This window comes from Ctenopharyngodon idella, chromosome 5, assembly GCF_019924925.1.
Source record: "Ctenopharyngodon idella isolate HZGC_01 chromosome 5, HZGC01, whole genome shotgun sequence".
Classification (NCBI taxonomy): Eukaryota; Metazoa; Chordata; class Actinopteri; order Cypriniformes; family Xenocyprididae; genus Ctenopharyngodon; species Ctenopharyngodon idella.
The window spans coordinates 25,848,561-25,869,253 of NC_067224.1; the positions used below are offsets into that span (position 1 = coordinate 25,848,561).

Below are 20,693 nucleotides of genomic sequence, written 5' to 3' on the forward strand. Positions count from 1 at the left end.
AGGATTAGTGAGGCATAAATGTTTATTGGTACATTTCTATTACAGACCAACTACTGAATGGCAGCACATAAAGACCATATTTTAAAAAGAAGCACATGTGATTTTTACTAAAGGAAAATACAATGAAATACAATTCCATAACAGGACATCTTATTTAACATATTTCTCCATGAATTTCTTGTGGAATTCAGAGCGCAGTGTGTCATTAACGAAGCGCTTTTCTTTACGGGATTCATCCACTCCTTTAGCGCAGTTCTTAAACACGACATCATCATCCCACCTGCCAAAAACAAAATGTATGAATGTGTTTGTGTGTTTTATATAGAAGGATATTATTGAGCTCTTTCTGCTTAAACTGTGCAAGGAATTTGCAATCCAATAGCAGCCAAAAAATTCAACAACCAATATTGTTAGTGTAGTTCATAATAATAATAATAATAATAATAATAATAAAAAGACTGTTGTTGTTTTTTTATTAAAGGAATATTGTGGAACCAAAATGTGGACACATGGAGCTGTTGATATTGCTGGTCTTAGAGTACAAAAAAAATCACACTATTATTATGTAACATTAAAATGAGTGAAATGTGAGAGACAAAGAGTGTTGTATCATCTGACATTTAAGCACATGAATGAAAAGCAGCATGCTTTTCTTTCTTTGCTTTAGGTATAATTCTGCAACATGAGTTTGAAGGTAACTTAAAAGAGAAGACCAAACAATTTTGTGTTACTTATTTTTACCACCACAAAATTACCTTCTTTTCACACTGAATGCATTCTGGCTCTGCGTTTGTTGTTGTTGTTGTTGTTGTTGCTGCTGCTGCTGCTGGCCTGCCAGATTAAGCAATGGATTCCCACTCAGAATGTTCTCCATACGTATCCTCTCCTCTTCTGCTTTCTGTTCCCTTTCCTTAAACACACACAGACCAACAAAAACACTCAAGCCAATAAGATATCAAGCCTAAGAAAGCGATAAATCCACTTTCAGGTTGGTCATTATCATAAAAGAAAGCCTAACAGGGTGACCAGGATCATCCTGAAGGGGTTTATTTTGCAATAATGACTGGCTGAAATTAGGGCTGGGTATTGACACAATTTTCACAACTTCGATTCACAAGCTTGCAAGGTTTCACCAGGTTTGTACCAGTTGTACCAGGTTTCCTACTCTTTTTTTAGCTATCATTTTCCAGGACAACAATGGGAATAAAAGACTGGGATCACGCCCTAAAGTAATATATTGCTCTCTAAGTCTTTAAAAGTTGTAGCTACAGTTTATTGCCATGACTTAACTATAAAATCAGTTTTTAATATGAACTCTTAATCATACATTATGACTAATTGTTCTCATTGCCAGTGTCAATCATTGAAACTATTTTAATGTTTTGTTTTACTATTTAAAAATGAAAATATTAGTCAAAGACAAAGTCAATGAACAACAAAGAAATCCATAACACGTAATAAAATATGTGGCAGGTCTATTAGTCTGCATTTACACTTAATGCACACATCTATTTTTTTGGCAGTAAGTTTTGGAAGATCATTATCTCTGCAAGGAACTCCCACACCTTACTGCCAGATTCTGGAAGATAAATTTTTCTAACAGTGGTACAAGAGCATGTGGTGCTGGTCCTTCAAGAGTCAGGATTTTCCAGGACATTTGACATTTTCTCTAATTTTCCATGTGTTTTCCAGGACTGGAAAATTTGTCATCAATTTTCCAGGTTTTCAAGGTTTTTCAGGATGAGTGGGAACCCTGTGTACATGTAAGGCAGTTTTTAATAATAGTAAATCTATAATAAACTTAAGGACATAATTATGTTTCTACACCAATTTGATTCTGAAATATAAACATTTGAACAGTGGCTGTTTTCATGATATATTTATTGAAGCATTCATTTAAATACAGAGGACAGGTTAGCAACAAACTGTTAATAAATGCTTATTAACTGCTAATAAAACGCATAATATATTAAAGCTTCTTTGGTGTTTTTGTGGTTTTTACAGCAGTATGAACAGAAATCGAGGGTAACGCGGATATGACATCATTGACAGGGGACACAATGACACGGGTTGTTACACTGGTTAAAATTATGAATTTCTCTGGATTTAAACATTGTTGGAAACATTTGGGTCACAATTTAACAAAATGTATAACACTGTGCTAGTGGTTTTTGGATATTTTAATGCAAAAATATTACATATTGTGCCTTTATATAATATAATAAAACATATCTAATATAGTCCATATATTCAGCAAAATGCTCCTCTCTCAAGTTCTTCTTCTTTTTTTTTTTTACTATCAAGCTACGGTCAGTGATTGGCTTTTTTTAAGTTAAATTTAAATTTAACAATCTTTTTTTGCAGTTGAAACACTGATTACATGAGACATAACACATTTCTGTAAGTTCTACTGTATCTGCCAACATTCCTTCTGACGTTCATTTACGATTATTTTGTGATGTAACTAATACTAAAGAGGAAGAGATGATCTGTTCAATTGTCACTTGACCTAAGGCCCTACAGTGATATGTCATGTGATATGCCACATTGGTTGTGACTAAAAGATTGATTCTTGGGATTTAGGAATCAATATCAGTTCATCAAAATGAGAATCAATTAAAATCGAGATATTTGATATGACCAAAAAAAAGATAATTGGTCACTGAGACTCACCTTCTTCTCCTGCTCCTCAGCTCGCTCCTTCTTGATCTTCTCCAGTTCAGCCAGCAGGGCGGCAGTGTCATCATCACTGTCAGAGCCGGAGTCAGAGTCATCTTCATCCTAAAACACACACATCCTTTAAAATACAGTCAAAGTCAATCCGTATGCCTAAGTATATATAAGAAAGTGTATGTACATCAGTGAGGGGATCATCAGCATCCAGGTTGGCAGCAGGAATCTGATCCAGACGTGGTCGTTTGGAGGAGGATGAAGAAGACGACGAAGAAGTTGTGTGTTCTAAAGGAAACAGGAAAAGATCACAGTCAATGAACACATCTTGACCTAACAAAGCGAAAAACAGTCACATTAACACATGCTTCCACACCTCTTGCTCCTCTATCCCCTCTCTTAACAGCAACTCTCTCCCTCTCCTCCAGCTCACGTCTGAAATCACGAGCTCTCACCTCTTCTGGAGCATCCTGAGTGGGCTGCCTGCATATCAGGACACAAGCATATTATGAAGCGTTTCAATTCGGCATGAAACGTAAGTTATAATGGTCTTTTCTTCCCTATTGTGGTATATATTCGAGTGGAACGGCTTCTCGAACAAGAAAAAAACAAATTGAAGACTTTTGTCCTTTGGGAATTGATTGGTTCGTTGTTGTCTGCTATTGCAATGATCTCATGTGAGTGACAGGTTGTCCCACCCTTGCGCAGGTAAACACACCATCAGAGAAGAGATGTTGCAGAGGGAAGGTTATTTTGAATAAAGATCACAAGGGCACATGAATTTTAAAGAAATAATGATGTGCACAGATAAGTAATTTATTTATAATAATTACTGCATCATTACATAAACTGTCCATTTCAATTTCATAGTGACTGACTTTCTCTGTCAATCATAACCTTCACACTTTAAGTCCAAAGGTACTAAACAAATTCTGCCCTAATAATGGCTTCTTCTGCAAAAGAAACTCTGTAAACAGCAACTGCACCTGTATTTGATCTTGGTGTGTCCTGGCAAATCTCTGCTGGAGTACTGTTTGGACAAAGCGCTCAGATCACCCTCTCCTTTCCCCCGTCCTCCTCGTGCGGGCTCAAACGTTGGCCTTGCTGCTGTGGTCATCTTTGGTTACCTGAAACAAACCATTTATAACATCAAATTAAGTGATATGACATCTTCAGTCAGTGTCTGATAAAGTTTAGAGGTGTTCGACCTGCTATGGAGATTTCATACAAAACACATGAAGTATGCTATTGATCACTGGTGTAATACTACACAATTGCATTTGGACATAGATTAATGTTGTTCAATTTTTTAAAAGTAAAAAAATAGACATCTAATTACTGACTGTTCCTTTTGGAATGAGAATGTGTATGTAGAAACTAAAGCTAATGTATGTAACCCTCAATTTATGTAATAATGTATTGATAACAAGTTACTTTTAAGATAATGTCATTTGTTTCAGTTACTTAACTACTAAATTCATTAGACAAAATCGAATAATTTAACCCTATTCCTAGACCTTTTAATTAAGTCTATGAAAATTCTAAAAACAAGGAACCTGGGAATATCTTCTTTGTTTAATGAATATAACAGAACACACGTGTAACGCCTTTATAGCGCCTGTAATGTTTACTGTTTCTATTGTTATGGGTTCTCAATAAAAACATGCTCGCTTTACGCTACTTGTGTTACATTATTTTACACTCACCTGCAGCAGGACGATATCAATCCCACGTATACTTCTAAAGTTATCAAATAAAACACACAAGTTAAACGTACTAATCCTAAACAACTAAATAAAAAAGCGAGTTTATATTATTTTTTTCGCGATTAGCCTCTCTGTTGTTGCTAATGACGGATATCCCATCAGCCACCGCGATTCACACGCAACAGTCACGTGTATGTGAGGGTTACGGTGGCCGCAGAGGGAACAACGTTGACGCGAAGATGAGAAAATCAAATACACTTCATGATAACACGACGGATCGCTGTAAATCTGCAACAAATTTAGTTATATCAGTCATTTGTAAAAAGTTGTGTAAATACATAGAAAATACAACTAAAATCAGATTTTCTTCGTAAATTCTTGTTACGCAATGTTAAACATAGACTTTTACTGACACCTAGCCGCGTGGATGTAACATCGCGCAAAGGTTTCCTGTTAAGGAAGCCACTGTAAAATACGCTGTTCACAGTCATCTATTATTAATTTATTCCACAAGCAAATAAAAATAATCTTACAAAGAGAAACAAATCATATTCGGTTTGTCATGTGATCTTATTTTGTCGGCCCCCATAAGGCGACACGCTGTATGTGTACATTTAAAAAAAAATGGTCAGCATTTACTTTATCAGCAATATAGTTTCAAGCGTCACTTTTTTTAATTCGTTTTTTTATGAACCTACTTTACAGAACAGGATCATCTAACAGGTTTTGCAAACCGCTCAAAAACAGAACAAAATGTTCCCGCGTCTCTCCCCTAGGCTCTGATCGCTGTGGTAATGTTATGACAATCAGTGCAGTACAGAAATAAAGGCTTGCCAGTTTCGTTGACTCAACTGATTCTTTAACTAGAATTACAATACATTCTAAAATGAACTATTGTGCCTGCTAAATAAAAACTAAATTGTAAACAAAACTAAAGTGAATGTAAAGAGTACACTTGGAATAGTATTTATATGACTTTTAAATTGCAAAACGATATATAACCTTGAAGACTTTCCACCACTTTTAATGCATTGATAAGGAGACACACACAAACTGAGGTTTTTACTAGCTTTAATATTCCTGAAACTTCTGTTGCAGAAAAAAAAAAAGAAAAAAAAAAAAAAAGTACAAAAGTGTCCGACAGTAAAAAGATGCAAATGCATGGGGGACATAAGAGAGCCTCACTCACTAAAACAGCAGTGTCTCATACAGGCCTGCAAAAGTCATCTATGAAATATCACTAATATGAAGCCAAACAAAACAGAGTAATCAATTAATATACAAAACCACATAGCTGACCAGGCAGTAAGACATGCAATAATACAGTCTTTCCATGAGAGAGAGAGAGAGAGAGAGAGAGAGAGAGATGAATTGAGCATCTATAAAAACTGTTCAGCATATCAGACATTTCAATTCATAACATTTCCATATATTTGTTGACAGCTCTTTCTGCTTTGTCTGTCCATTTTCAGAAGTTCTGAAACGTTTTGCATATGAGATCTGAGGCTGGGATCAGCCAGGGCTCCTGAAATGGCTCTATACAGTTCTGTCTGTTTTGTGAATATGTGTGATTACTAAAACTGCTGAGAACAGCCAAAGAACACAAATTAAAAAATTATAATAATTTCAGATTTTTGCATATGTGACATCATCATAATAATAAAACACAACACAGAGAGAACCTGTGAGCAATGGAGGGTGAAGCTTTCTCACAGTAATGACACATCCGGGAAAGGGGTCATTGTTATAGTGTGGGTCATTGCTATGGTAACAGCAGAGAGCTACTGCTGCGGTCAAACTTCTTGCCTTTCGAGAGAGCAGCAACCTGTTTCAACAATTCTCTGTTCTTCGCCTGAGAGACAAACACAAACCCAACAGTTAGTGAATTTTAGATACACTGCAAAAACAAAAAAAAAAAACCCACTTATTTAGGCAAGGAAGCATTAAATTGATCAACATTTAAATTGATTTATTTTAAATAAATGCTGTTCTTTTGAATTTTCTATTATTTAAAAAAATAAAGTATAACGGTTTACAAAAAAAAAAAATCATTAGCATCACGACTGTTTTCAACATTGATAAGAAATGTTTCTTGATCAGCAAATCAGCATATTAGAATGATTTCTAAAGGATCATGTGACACTGAAGACGGGAGTAATGATGCTGTACATTCAGCTTTGCCATCACAGGAATAAATTACATTTTAAAATATATTCAAATATAAAAATAGTTTCACAATATTACTATTTTACTGTACTTTTGATTAGTGCAGATTTAGTGAGCATAAAGGACTTCTTTTAAAAAAAAAACATTAAAAACAAACCTTGCCGACCCCAAACTTAAAGGTGCAGTAAGTGGTATTTGAACAACGCTGTTGGACATTGTTGATATTTGAAATCAACCCAAACAAACCCACCCCTCTCTTCATTGCTCTGCCTCCAAAATTCAAACTCCAATTCTAACTACCCTGCTCCAAGTCGGTCTCGAACCCCAGCCCGTCCGCTGCTGGAATGCGAGGCGAATGCACTACCAATGACGCTTAACACCTCATTCTCTAGTGGCCGTCAACTCTCACTATCTGGCCACTGTTACACATACAGTGAGAGTGGATGTCTGTTTATCACAGCTGACACGCAACAAAACGCTTCACGAAAAATAAAGCGCAGTTGATGAACGAACGACAAGGAAGCACAAAAAATGAACATACAGTACACAAGAGTAAATACAAAGTGTTCATTGTTAGTCACAAACAGCAGAGCGGCTCCAGACAATCAAAACCCAGTGTACTCACATGAGAAGCGGGATCAAAGCAGTTTTCAGGCCTTTCCTCTTAGCTCTCTCCAGCACTGGAAAGCTTTTCTAATATAACCGGGTCCTAAAGCGTTTGCCCAGGCATAAACCTTCATTCCAGTGATATTCTTTTGAGCTCTTTTGTATTGTGTCCCATCTCTCGTTCTGCAGTTTTTTTTTTATTATTATTTTCAAATCTCCCTCTTGCTCGTTCTCTCTCCTCGACCATCATATGCCCCCTGATGCTGATTGGTTAGACGTTTGTTATTGGACTCGGCCCGACTAACTTCCAAACAGTGAATTTGAAATATCACTGAGTCTCCCTTTAAGAACGGTAGCGAAATTTCTCAAAGTGCTCATCAAAAAAACTGACAGACACAATTTCCAGAATTTTAACATAATAATACTGGCTTTTTCCAGTTACCACATAAATTTATTAATCAGCATGTGTGGTGATTTGAGTTTTGGAGAGTGTATGGCGTAAGTGACCTGTTGTTGCTCCATGGCCTCTTTGTGTGCTTTCTCCATGTTGTTCATCTTCACCCGCATATTTGACTCTTGATACTGAAAGTCTGCCTTCAGTTCTGTCAGCTGAAAATGTAAACAAAGTTAGGAAATGATCTTTGCAAAATATTTAAGAACAGAAGTCATTTTTCTACAGTGTTAGTTGTGTGCTGATATGGCAATGAACCAGTTTCCCTTGTGTTTCATTACCAACAACCCAACATTTTACTACAGAGATTCTACAACAAACAAACGCACTACAAATATTTTATTGTTGGAACTGAATTGGCAACACTGCATAGGAAGTTCAGTTGGAATTTATTCCATTGCAACTCAAATCTACATCAATACAATCTTTATATCTTCACTGACAGACTTCTAGTAACAGCTCAAACACTCAGCATAATTATCACCTCCGGAAGCAAAAGGACTGTGATGTGGGCGGCTGACCACAGACATCAGGATGGAGCTCAGAGAGAGACTAATAATAAGTTAATTAACACATTTAAGGATCCATCAATCGCTATGTACTATTTTCTGTATCTCATTTCAGAGTTTGTCCCATATATAATATATATATATATATAATTCAGTCATTATGAGTGATTCAGTCACTCATAATGTATCTTGAAAGAGCTACAGCTACAACACTGACTCAATGTGAATGTTGTGCCAAAGCCAGGAAGTGACATCACAGTTACCTTCCTGTCTTTCTCAAGGATGGTCTGGTCTCTCTGCTGGAGCATGCGCTTCAATGACATCACTTCCTCTTTCAGCTGGCTAATCAAGATGAAGTTATCCGTGCCTCCAGAATCCATCGACTGAGTGATGGAACTACTGGAGGGAAGGAAAAAAAGAAGAAGAAATGTTTAGCAGTGAAAGAGAGAATGTGTCAGCGTGTCCACACAGTGAGAAGTATTTACCTGTCTCCATTGGATGGCTTTGTCTCTAGTTTGGGTTTTTTCTTTGGCGTTTCCTTCTGAATGCTACATCAGAGAAGTATATTAGAGTCAATCCATCTAAACGTAATCTCACAGCATGGACAAAGAGACACTGACCATCCTAAATATTAAACTACAGCTGAATAGAAACAGCATGCCGTGTGTGCATGTAAAAGAGACATATCTCACCTCTGCTTCCACAGCCCCTGATCCTGCTCTGGACTTAAAGTACCACTTATTCTGTAACACACACAGTGACAGCATTTTTTTTTAAAGGATTTTCAATAAGCAAGTTTGCGTTCATGTGATTGGGTGCTCATACGCTTCGGTTGCTTGTATTTGTGTTATATCATCCGTGCTTACTTGTGATGTGAACTTCCGTGTCTGTGGTGCTGATGATGATGGTGTCTCTGATGTTCCTTCTCACTGAGGGAAGAAGAGTTGGAGTGGGAAGAGCCAAGGCCTTTCCGCTGCTCTTTTGTTTTTTGTAGAACACGACGATATGATAGTGTGCAAAGCCAACACAAGAGCTTCCCATCCACCTGCAGAAAGAGGTAGTTGACATCTGCATCAAGTGTGCCCAGTGTTATTTTAGTATTTTTTTTTTATATATAATAGAGTATTTCTTAATATGTTTTAAATGTATTTATTAAAGTTTTTTATATTTTCAGTTTTCATATTAAGTTTTAGTAATTTTGTAGTGCTTGTGTATTTTATTTTAACATTTCTATTTAGCTTTAATCTTTTTTATTTCCGTTCCAGATATTTCCAAGGCAGCATTTCTAGTTTAAGTTTTTCATTTAATATTTATATTTTATTTCAGCTTTATTTAAAGTAACAATTTTTAATAGTTTTAGTTAACAAAAACACTGTGTGTGCTCTTATTACACAATCTGTACACTCAGTTTGCATTTTGTGATGACGCATAAACACCTTTGATGTTATGAAACTTGATACTTCTTAACAATATTTAATAATGATAAAACAATGCAGCAGCAGTTCAGCTTTGTGTTTAAAGGGATAGTTCACCCAAAAATGAAAATTATCCCATGATTTACTCACTCTCAAGCCATCCTACATGTATATGACTATCTTCTTTCAGAGTTATATTAAAAAGTATACTGGCTCTTCCAAGCTTTATAAATGGTAGTGAATGGCACTCCTGATTTTGAAGTCTGAAAAAGTGCATCCATCCATCATAAAAGATACGACTCCAGGGGGTTAATAAAGGCCTACTGAAGTGAAGCAATGGGTTTTTGTAAGAAAAATATCCATATTTAAAACTTTATAAACTAAAATAACTAGCTTCCGGCAGACGGCCTACGCAAGTCAACTTGTGCCAAAAAAGTAACTTCTGAAGCAATGTATGACGTAGGAATAGCGTGAGCTTAGACGCCTCTCGCGGTTCAAACAAATAGGGCTGGGCAACAAACTCAAGCTCCTCTTATATCGAAATCCTCTGATATTTCTCTTTAAAAATTCTCGACTTCTAATTTGTGACCAGTGTTTTGTTTTGCTCTATTCTCTGCGCTTCCGCTTTCGTCAATGCGTCAAGTCAGAGATTACTCTTTTGCCGTAAGTCGATTTGCGTAGGTCATCTGCCGAAAGCTACTTATTTTAGTTTATAAAGATTTAAATATGGATATTTTCAATACTAAAACCCATCGCTTCACTTCAGAAGGCCTTTATTAGCCCCCCGGAGCCGTGTGGATATCTTTTATGATGGATGGATGCACTTTTTCTGACTTTAAAATCAGGAGCGCCATTCACTACTATTATAAAGCTTGGAAGAGCCAGGATATCATGGGATGGACGAGTAAATCATAGGATAATTTTAATTTTTGGGTGAACTATCCCTTTAACTCAGATTTTCAGCACTGTAATTTCCAACAGAAAAATCAAGAAATAGTGTTAAATCTAAAATTGCCAGATATCACTTTTGTCCACTACTGTATGCATCATGAAGAACGCAATACACTGCTGATCATAAATCAGTAAAGCTGGATGATCAGCAGTTAACATTGGTGGGAGGAATGGGCTTTAATGATTCAGTTCTATGTTGTGTTTTATACAACTTGTTCAGTAATTAATGACAGACATAATTGAGCTTTCAATGTGTGCTGAAATCTGGAGACAGTGACTCTTCAATCTGTCAGAGCATGATGAATCACATCACAGACATGCAATGCGAGAGAACTGCCTGAGTGTGTGGATGAGTAATAAGACTGAATACGAATGTGCATGATTGGTCACCTTTCTCCTTCCCTCATCCTTCCTGTCGAAGGCACACTGCTGCTTGCACTGTTCGCAGGTTTGTGGAGGGCCGTACTTCTTCTCAGAGTTGGTGCAGCGCTGACATTTGGTCCCAATGAATGCAGCAATGATGTTACAGTACTGACATGGCTTCGGCTGACAAAAGAGAAAAAGGTGCGTTAGTGCATCCATCTGCGGGATTTCCAGTTATTTAAACATTTACTCTCACATGAACTTACCGTTCCAAACTGTTTGACATTCTGTGCACACTTCTTACAGATAGTGTTGGTCTTGCTGATAAAAAGGAAAGATCTTCCATTAGTACAGATACGATGATACATGTTTTAGCAGCCACTGCAGCCAGTAAGCAAAGACCCTGATTGTGTATATGAGTCTCACCTCTCCTGCTGAAACTCTGACCTGCAGTAGGTGCATTTTACTATAGGGTGCGCGATCCGACACTCCTGGGAGGAAAAATGATATGATGTAGCAATGATATGCTGTAAACTTAAAATGTGCTTTAATATAGGCTACACAGAATACTAACAATGGCAGTGCAGTACATTATGTATGACTGCTGTGTTGTATCTTTGGGTGTTTTCACACTTGGTCCTTTTCAGGGGTCTGAGCATGGTTAGCTTGATTTTTGGCCCATATGTAAACAGTTCAAACAATCTCAGACCTTTTTAAAGCAAACCAAACAGATCATCTTGGGACAACTGCCCCCAGTTTCACAGACAAGGCTTAAGCTAGTCCTAGACTAAAATGCAAGTTTGAGCTGTTTTAACTGAAAGCCACTTGCCCTGACATATCTTAAAATATGTCAGTGCTATTATTCTTTTTTTCCTAGGGCACGTTCATGAAAACTACTTAGACGTCCTAATTGAACTAAGGCTTAATCCCAGCTTAGTCTAAGCCTCGTCTGTGAAACCAGGCCTTGATTTTTACATTTGCAAAATCTGATTTAGTTTGGTCATCAGACGCCTCCATACAAATCAGCTATTCATCATGGCTACTTCTGCTAGCAGATCTCTCCAAATGATTAATTCACAACATACACTTGTCTATGGTCATTCCAATCGCTTCCAAATTCCATGAGAGAGACGTGGCTGTGTGAACGTCTTATGTTTTCGTCTTAAAGGGTTAGTTCACACAAAAATGAAAATAATGTAATTTATTACACACCCTCATGTCGTTCTACACCCATAAGGCTTTCATTCATCTTCAGAACACACATTAAGATATTTCTGATTAAATCCGATAGCTCAGTGAGGCCTGCATTCAAAGGAATGACATTTCCTCTCTCAAGATCCATAAAGGTACTAAAAACATATTTAAAACAGTTCATGCGAGTTCAGTAGTTCTACCTTAATATTATAAAGCAACGAGAATATTTTTGTGCAACAAAAAAACAAAATAACGACTTTTCAGCAATATAGTGATGGGCCGATTTCAAAACACTGCTTCGGAGCTTTGCGAATCGAATCAGTGACTCTGAGCGCCAAAGTCACGTGATTTCAGCAGTTTAGCTGTTTGATAGGAGATCCGAATCACTGATTCGATTCGTAAAGCTCCGAAGCAGTGTTTTGAAATCGTTATTTCAAAGTCGTTATTTTGATTTTTTTGGCGCACAATTATTCTCGTCGCTTCATAATATTAAGGTACAACTACTGAACTTGCATGAACTGTTTTAAATATGTTTTTAGTACCTTTATGGATCTTGAGAGAGGAAATGTCATTGCTTTGAATGCAGGCCTATCTGAGCCATCGGATTTAATCAAAAATATCTTAATTTGTGTTCCGAAGATGAACGAAGGTCTTACTGGTTTGGAACGACATGAGGGTGAGTAATAAATGACATTATTTTCATTTTTGGGTGAACTAACCCTTTAAGGTCGTGAGATGATATTAATTATTACATACAATATTTTAATAATGTATGTTCAATAATGCATGGAGTGAATACTTGCTAGTTCTCATAATGTCCGATTTCTCCAGTAGATTTAATTAAGTACATTATTGGATTTGTACATTACTGATTTATATGTTTAAAACGTATACTGGGCAATCAGTGACCTAGTGCAGGCATCTGTGTCTAACACATTTTTTGCATTCTCAGCAAAGTGGAATTATGAATATTTCTAAGCAGATGTCACAATTGCCTTGTGCAATAAATAAACACAATTCAAAGAAAAAAAATTCAAAATAAACATGATTTAAACAGGTGGATGTACGATATCGAGCAAGAATATGGATGCAGTACTGCAACAAAATTTATATTTTTGTGCCAAAGAAGTGTGTTTTATATTACGTATTACGTTCAAAGTTAAGCTCAATCAACAGAATTTGTAGAAATGTTGTTTAACAAAATAATAAATGAAAAATACTCTTTAACTAAAAAAATCTTAAGAGTCTTAAGAATCTAAGTGAATTGAACTAAATTTTGGAGGGTATAGGTTCAGCCATCAAGCATTGAATTTGTCTATATATCTAAAAACCAACAGTAAGAACACAAAGAGGTTTGAGACCACATTACTGCTTAAGTGGACAAAAAAAGGATTTGAGTCCTCTTTCAGGGACAGTGTGAATGTAAAGAGAACAGGGTTCTTCTCTCTTTTTTTCCCACTTGGTTCATCGTTTGGTCCACTTCAAGGGGTCTGAGCTCGGTTCTTTTAAAAAGGACTCAAGTGTGAAAACACAAAACATAAACAGGTTTTAAGACAACAGTGGTGTTTTAGCTGAAACAATGTCTGGATGATTTTGCCGTTAAGAATTAACGCTTAAATACCTCTTTGACCTAATACAGGACACACATTTTTACATGAGACTCTTGAAGCGCATGTAAACAGTACGTGCATGTGCACTCTCACCTTGCAGAGCTGCTGGCCCTGCGACAACTCCTCGAACGGGAACCGCTGGTTACACTTGGTGCAGGCGTACAGGGCCGATGTGGCCATCACCAACCCCACAAACACACAATTAACCGCTACTGTTAAAATATTACTACACTTACGCGCGGACGACCTTTAACACATGTGATGAGGTGAGACCTGAGCAGATTCAATCCCAATTAAAACTGCAATTAATCCCGATAAATAAAATGGATCCAACCATCTAAAACTGCTCTGCGGATACTACTATAAAACATCAGTGACTTATACTCATGACCAAGAACTAAATATAAACTAATATATGGTTATACGTAAAAAGAGTAACTAAAACCCTGATTTCATATCTCGGTATTTCGGCTTCTAGCGAGAATTTTTTGCTTTCTCCTTTTTGTATCTCAGTCGACGCACGAACCGGATGCGACCTGTGACTACAAAGGAAAGACTCAACAGCCAATCGGGAGCCTGTGCCGATGGGCGGGAAGAATGGTTTTGAAATATAAGAACCAATCAAAGACCTCGTCCCGCCTCTTTAAAGATCTACGCAATGATTTTTGTGACGTGTTAGTGATGTAAAGATCTCACCCTTTCTTGTACAGTGGAACAGGAAAGAGTACAGCTGTAGGCACAGACAGAAAAATTGACTTTTCTCTCTAGAGCAAAACGAAACAGAACGGTGTATATATATACTATACCCCCCTTCGGGAATAGAGAGCTGTATTATAGAAATAATTATAGTAATTGTTTAATTTATTGAAATTACAGTGGTGACATTTAAGGAATATTTAATATGATCACTAGGGACTTCTATAAATATAATCTCCATTTCAGAGCTGTAGAGATCACAGAAGATGAAGAAAAATAAAAGAATTTCTGCAGACATGTCAGAAATAATAATAAATCCCAACAAAAATGTTAGAGCAATGACATTACGGCATTACTTTCGTTAATATTTTAACTAAAGATATAGATTTCCTTTGCTGTCCTTGCTGTCCTGCCAAAACAAAACTTACATAAACGTTTTAGGCGTTTCATGTAAGTATAATCTTTAGATTTTGGATTTGCTCCTTACGTATATATTTTTTTTATTATTGTTATTATTATTTAAAAACACTCTTCTCCCCGTGTAAATAGAACTTTTATTATCCATTTTGGTTCAGTCAGCGCGTCACTCAATGCAAAATAAACGCGACTGGCGTTTTACTGTAACGCACAATTCTATGCGCCAGATAAAAAAAGATGGCGGATCACTCGGTGAGTAGTGGACAGACGCTTGGTTTTTATGTAGTCTTAGTCGCGATTTAAATAAGATTTGTTTTGTCTTAGTTGGTCGATGTCATTTATAATTGCGTTATGTCCTCATAGGGTGAGATAACTGAGGGCTGTCGACTGCCTGTGCTGCGAAAAAATCAAGAAAATGAAGACGAATGGCGTAAGTATCAGCCTGACAGCTGCGTATAGAATGTAAACACAACACTTGTCACAAGTGTGTGTGTGTGTGTGTGTGTGTGTGTGTGTATATATATATATATATCAAAACTAGGTACTGGCGAATAACAGTATATAAGTATATTTAAAGATCTTACTGCTTGCTTGTCCAGAAGTAATTTTTCATTTCGTCCCTTCATAGCTTTGGCTGAAATTCTCAGTGTCAAAGACATCCCTGGGAGAAAGCTTTACTATGTCCACTATATTGACTGTGAGTATTAACTAAATACTTTGGTCATTTCATTTCTTTCATCCGGTGTTTTTTTATATAATGCATGATTCTGCTTATTTAGCCATTAATTGCAAAGAAAAAACTCCAATAAATTTGTTGTTTTGTTTGAAGTCAATAAGCGCCTGGACGAATGGGTTACTCCAGACCGACTGGACTTGAAAAAGCTCCAGTTTCCCAAGAAGGAGGCGAAGACTCCGATGAAGAATGGCCTGCCTGGGTCTCGGCCGAGTTCCCCAGAGAGGGACGTGGTAAGAGAATCTACTCTGCCCCCATGACACTAGATGTAGAAACAAAACTACCACCCACATCAATGGTAAAGAGATATATCATTCACAGTTGTTTTCAAATGTGCATGCTTTTCAGTCTGTTTACCATCTTCTCACTTTCTGTTTAAATTTAGAAGAAGAGTCTAGATCTCCACGTTCAGTCTGCTTCAGCTCCTTCAAGAGGCAAAACCCTCCCCACACCGGTACAGACAAACTCTGCCCATTGCATTTTACTGATCAATCTGTCCTGCAAGAGTTTATGATGAATGGGCTGAATTAAAGACTAGTTTGAATAAACTCATTATACACTTTCCAAACAGTGTGAGGGAAGCAGTTTTTGCCTCATCTCAATTTAAACTGCAGATAGCAGAACGTTTCATGTGACATGTATCCCACAATAATGGTAGCATTGTTAAAAGGATTACATGAGATTGAAACTTTAAAATGCATATTTAAGATACTCAATAAGTTTTTAGTATGTGTTGCACAGGGAATTAAAAAAGATGTTTTATTTAGTAAAAGCTCTCAATGCATCCAGACCCCATTAGTCATTCTCATTACTCATTACTCCTTAGTTATTTTCATGAGGTAAGTGGCAGTCCTTCAGTCATGGTTATGTTTTTATATATGATGGATTTTAGTACCTTTTTAAAGATTTTTTTTTTTTACTTTCCATGCAGATAAAAAAGTAGCTGTCTTATTTCTGTTTGATCTTACAGAAGAGGAAAGCAGAGTCAGTCTCTTTGGCAACACAAGTGACCGCGGTGACTCCAGTGCCTTCAATTCCTGGTTCTGCAGAGGCGAGTCAGGCCTCTGTATATCCAACAATTAGAGATTCCACTTTCAGCATTAAATCCAGAGACGAGCATGAGCCACTCACCTCTCTAACCACAGTAAGAAATTACTTTAAAAAAAAATTCTTCTTACATAACAACAATAATAATATTTCTTCTTATTATTTACAATCAAACCTTTCTTAATTTCCTCTGATTCTTCCTCTTGGAAGAATGGCACAACGTCCATTCAGCGTCATCTCATTCCTCCTCAGCCTGGGAGAAAAAGAAAAAATTGTGGAGGGACAGATGAGGTAACTGCTGCAGCTAAAATTCTTAAATATAAACATCACGCATTTTATTGTTATTTGGCAAGAAAACGATGCTGTAAGATGTTAGGAATTAGGAATGTGTTGTTTTAGGGCTCTTCACATTTCCTTTATATCTCATAAAGGAATGTAATGTTTATTACGTTATACAGATTCAGTGCTATGCAAACAGTTTTACATTAGAAACCAAGATTGACTACCAACGAGAGCAAGTCTGCGCCTGATTTCCAATCAAAACCAAACCCATCAAATGTTTTCCAGTTTTCTTTCTGCTCTATCAACTACCTTTCTCCTTTAAAGTGTCCCAAAGCATTGCAACCGCTTGTGTTTTTCTAGATGGTAAAGGTGTTCCAGAATAACAGTCCCCGCTGCTCCACCATCTATTTGCTGCCAGGAGAGGTCCGGCTCATTTATTTCCCATTGCTTTGTTGAGTGTCTTGCCAGAATGGGGGCTTAGGGCTGTTAAAGAATCACAGTTACTTGATAGAATGGATTCTGTAAATGCAGTATATATTTATCATTAAATACATATATATTTATGTAATAAATATTTATGTATTTATATTTATAATACAGTATATATTTATCATTAAATATACATGGAAATCAGGTAAACCTGACATTGAGAATGAAAAACAAAAGTTTACATGAAACCCACAAACATTTTTGAATATGAAAGACATTCACTTTTTTCATGTTATCAAAGTTTCATACAGTTCTCCCTAACACTACTCTCTGATCTCAGGACTCTCAGGACAGTTCAGATGGAATCCCATCTGCCCCACGCATGACCGGTAGTTTGGTGTCAGACCGCAGTCATGATGACATTGTGACGAGAATGAAGAACATAAACTGTATAGAGCTGGGCCGGCACAGGCTGAAGCCTTGGTACTTCTCTCCATACTCCCAGGAGCTCACCTCTCTGCCCATTCTCTACCTCTGTGAATTCTGTCTCAAATACCTCAAGAGCCTCAAATGTCTTCAAAGACACCTGGTAAGAGTAGTTTCAAGACTTATGCTTAAAGATGGGGTCACATTAGCGAAATTTTACGGGCAATAAAAAAAGTCCATTGTCAATAGTTCACACACAAATCACGTTCAAACCAAGCAGCTTTCTGTGGGTCGACGTGGCAAATTCCCATGACCAACTTGAACACAAGTGAAATCTGCATGGGGAACATTTCCGCCCTCATGCAAAACTCTTAAAAGCATGGATTCATATTGAAATGACCCAATAAATTTCACAGAGCAATGATAAATATGACCACATCTTTAAATAGCTGTTACTGTATAGTTTCACATACCTTGTTGATAATTTGCACTACGTTTAATATACAATTACTCCCCATTACCTTTACAGACAAAATGCAACCTTCGGCATCCTCCAGGAAATGAGATCTACCGCAAAGGAACCATCTCCTTTTTTGAAATAGATGGCAGGAAAAACAAGGTGTGTAATAAGAGTCGGATGAAAAATGTAGAGTTTGGATTAGTGATTTAATACAAATAACTTGATAATGATGTTGCTAATGTGGCTAAACTTTTCAAATGTCACTGTTTTCTTGTTTTTCTTCCACTAATAGGGCACTATTGCAGCATGGTGAACGTGATTTTACCAAGTACAACATGTTCCTGGATCAATATCTTTGTTGATCCTGGAACAACATTCCAATCAACCAATCAGATTTGAGGGAAAAGTTTAGAGTTTATGTCAAGTTTAGGCTTACAACCAGGGTTAGGTGCTTCTACGTCAGTGTTATTCACCTATCATTTCCCTCTGATTTTAGGGATAAATTATGGGTAGGGATAGGTTTAGGGGTAGGAATAGGGTTAGGACTAAATTTTCAGACAAGAATGTTGTTCCAGGATCAACAAAATATGTTGATCCAGGAACATATCTTACTTGGCAAAATCACGGTGACCATTGCAGCATGTACTGTACATCTTTGTGGTCTTTTAAATCTGATTCTTTTTCACTGCACAGGCATATTCCCAAAATTTGTGTTTATTGGCCAAATGCTTCCTGGACCACAAGACCCTGTACTACGACACAGATCCTTTCCTCTTCTATGTTATGACAGAGTATGACTCAAAGGGTTTCCATATAGTTGGCTACTTCTCAAAGGTACGTTCCTTCTCTGCTAGCATCTGTTGTTTTATGCTTTTTAATACACCCTACTTTTCTTGTTTGAGAATATAGGGAAGAAATGACTATCACAACTTTGTTTCATGGCAACTTTAATGTCTTTTTTCCCTCTCTCATTAAAGGAGAAAGAATCAACCGAAGACTATAATGTGGCCTGTATTCTGACGTTACCACCTTATCAGAGAAGAGGCTATGGAAAACTACTAATTGAGTTCAGTGAGTAATTTTACAGTTCTTCAGGACTAGTCAAATTTGGTTAGTTAGGTAAGATTTTTGCTTTAAATTTTCAGTCAATAATTTGTGCCTCAGTTTTATTTGTGAAATATAATAATAGCCCTAAATGTCGTGGCGCCTTTTTCCAAGGTTATGAGCTCTCAAAGGTGGAAGGAAAGACGGGTACCCCAGAGAAACCTCTGTCTGATTTGGGGCTGCTCTCCTACCGCTCATACTGGTCCCAAACCATCCTGGAGATACTCATGGACCTTAAATCAGAGAATGGAGAACGGCCACAGATCACCATCAAGTGTGTGCCCACTCTTTGTATTGTACTAAGGAAATACTTTGTAGGCACAAATTTCTAGCAATGTTCTCGCTTTTGTTGTTCTTAGTGAAATTAGTGAGATCACGAGTGTCAAGAAAGAGGATGTGATATCAACTCTTCAATACCTTAACCTCATCAATTATTATAAGGTAAGAAATCACTTTCATTGAAAAGGAATAATGTCGGGGGAGAAAGTAAGACAACATTAGCTATTATTATTTGCTAATTAAGATACTGAAGGGGGCATTTCAGCATGATTGATTTCGCTCTCTTCACTTCCAGGGCCAATATATCCTCACCTTGTCCGAGGACATAGTGGAAGGCCACGAGCGTGCCATGCAGAAACGCCACCTCCGCATTGATCCCAAATGCTTGCATTTCACTCCTAAAGACTGGAGCAAGAGGGGCAAGTGGTGAAGTACAGAGCAGGGCCACTAGCTCACAGATACAGACACACAATGGAATTCAAACCAACATAAATACTGTAAATAATCTTGTATTTATGTACTTTCATTGTTTTTATATAAAGTTCTTCTCTAAAAAATATGGAGTCATTCAAAAAATGTAACTGAATGTGATAATGTGTAAATAAACAGTCTGTTTGTACTGTTTGGGGAGTTGATTTTACTTGCAAAATGGAAACTGGGAACACTTAGTGCTAATTTATGACAGGATGCCTGAGTGACCTTTTTAGTGTTTTTAAACACCACATTTTCTCACATTTGCTGTAGATCACTCTACTCCATGTGCTACATGACAATGTTATAGCAATATACATTTTCCTAGTGTTAGTCACATTCATTTGCAGGGTCTGCTTCATCGGTATCACCCACACACACACTGGATCTGGCACAGGTTTTACGCCAAGTGCCCTTCTTGACTCAACACACTCACAGTCACACACACTCCTACGACCAATTTGGCATGTCCAATCCATCTAACCTGCATGTCTTTGGACTGTGTGGGGGAAACCGAAGCACCTGGAGAAAACCCACGCTGACACGGGGAGAACATGCAAACTCCACACAGAAAGGACTCCTGTGACGAATCTTATAGCAATGTAAGACTGGAATGAACATTTGAAATAGAGTGAGCCCCACCTTTCATTCAATAATAAAACAGCAGCTGAGGAAGTACAACAGTGAGGCTATGATTAAATCCATCAG

The 20,693-nt window shown here is 37.1% G+C and overlaps 3 protein-coding genes across 5 annotated transcripts; 1 reads left to right on the top strand and 2 right to left on the bottom strand.

The window, feature by feature from the left end:
* Positions 1-4: 4 nt before the first annotated feature.
* On the bottom strand, positions 5-4,603 carry cwc15 (CWC15 spliceosome associated protein homolog). The gene is made up of 7 exons (XM_051895370.1): positions 4,377-4,603; positions 3,657-3,797; positions 3,047-3,153; positions 2,858-2,958; positions 2,674-2,781; positions 756-910; positions 5-280 (listed from the first exon to the last, which is right to left on the bottom strand). Exons 2-7 carry the CDS (start codon positions 3,785-3,787, stop codon positions 151-153), a joined length of 732 nt encoding a protein of 243 aa, XP_051751330.1. The 5' UTR covers positions 3,788-3,797; positions 4,377-4,603; the 3' UTR covers positions 5-150.
* An 827-nt stretch (positions 4,604-5,430) lies between these two features.
* On the bottom strand, positions 5,431-14,227 carry fam76b (family with sequence similarity 76 member B). 2 transcript variants are annotated; one of them, XM_051895369.1, is made up of 10 exons: positions 13,735-14,227; positions 11,264-11,328; positions 11,104-11,158; positions 10,865-11,020; positions 8,975-9,153; positions 8,801-8,851; positions 8,594-8,656; positions 8,372-8,504; positions 7,656-7,757; positions 5,431-6,228 (listed from the first exon to the last, which is right to left on the bottom strand). In XM_051895369.1, the coding sequence occupies exons 1-10, from the start codon at positions 13,819-13,821 to the stop codon at positions 6,139-6,141; spliced, it is 981 nt and encodes a 326-aa protein (XP_051751329.1). In that variant the 5' UTR covers positions 13,822-14,227; the 3' UTR covers positions 5,431-6,138. The 2 variants fall into 2 exon arrangements, with proteins under 2 accessions (XP_051751329.1, XP_051751328.1); XM_051895368.1 differs by having other exon boundaries at positions 8,372-8,507; positions 13,735-14,225.
* Positions 14,228-14,910: 683 nt separating this feature from the next.
* On the top strand, positions 14,911-20,138 carry kat5a (K(lysine) acetyltransferase 5a). Of its 2 annotated transcripts, XM_051895365.1 has the most exons (15): positions 14,911-15,006; positions 15,118-15,184; positions 15,383-15,451; positions 15,584-15,720; positions 15,873-15,941; positions 16,458-16,631; positions 16,745-16,825; positions 17,177-17,239; positions 17,586-17,834; positions 18,201-18,290; positions 18,825-18,965; positions 19,109-19,202; positions 19,350-19,509; positions 19,595-19,676; positions 19,810-20,138. In XM_051895365.1, the coding sequence occupies exons 1-15, from the start codon at positions 14,992-14,994 to the stop codon at positions 19,942-19,944; spliced, it is 1,626 nt and encodes a 541-aa protein (XP_051751325.1). In that variant the 5' UTR covers positions 14,911-14,991; the 3' UTR covers positions 19,945-20,138. The 2 variants fall into 2 exon arrangements, with proteins under 2 accessions (XP_051751325.1, XP_051751326.1); XM_051895366.1 differs by lacking the exon at positions 17,177-17,239.
* The last annotated feature ends 555 nt before the right edge of the window (positions 20,139-20,693 follow it).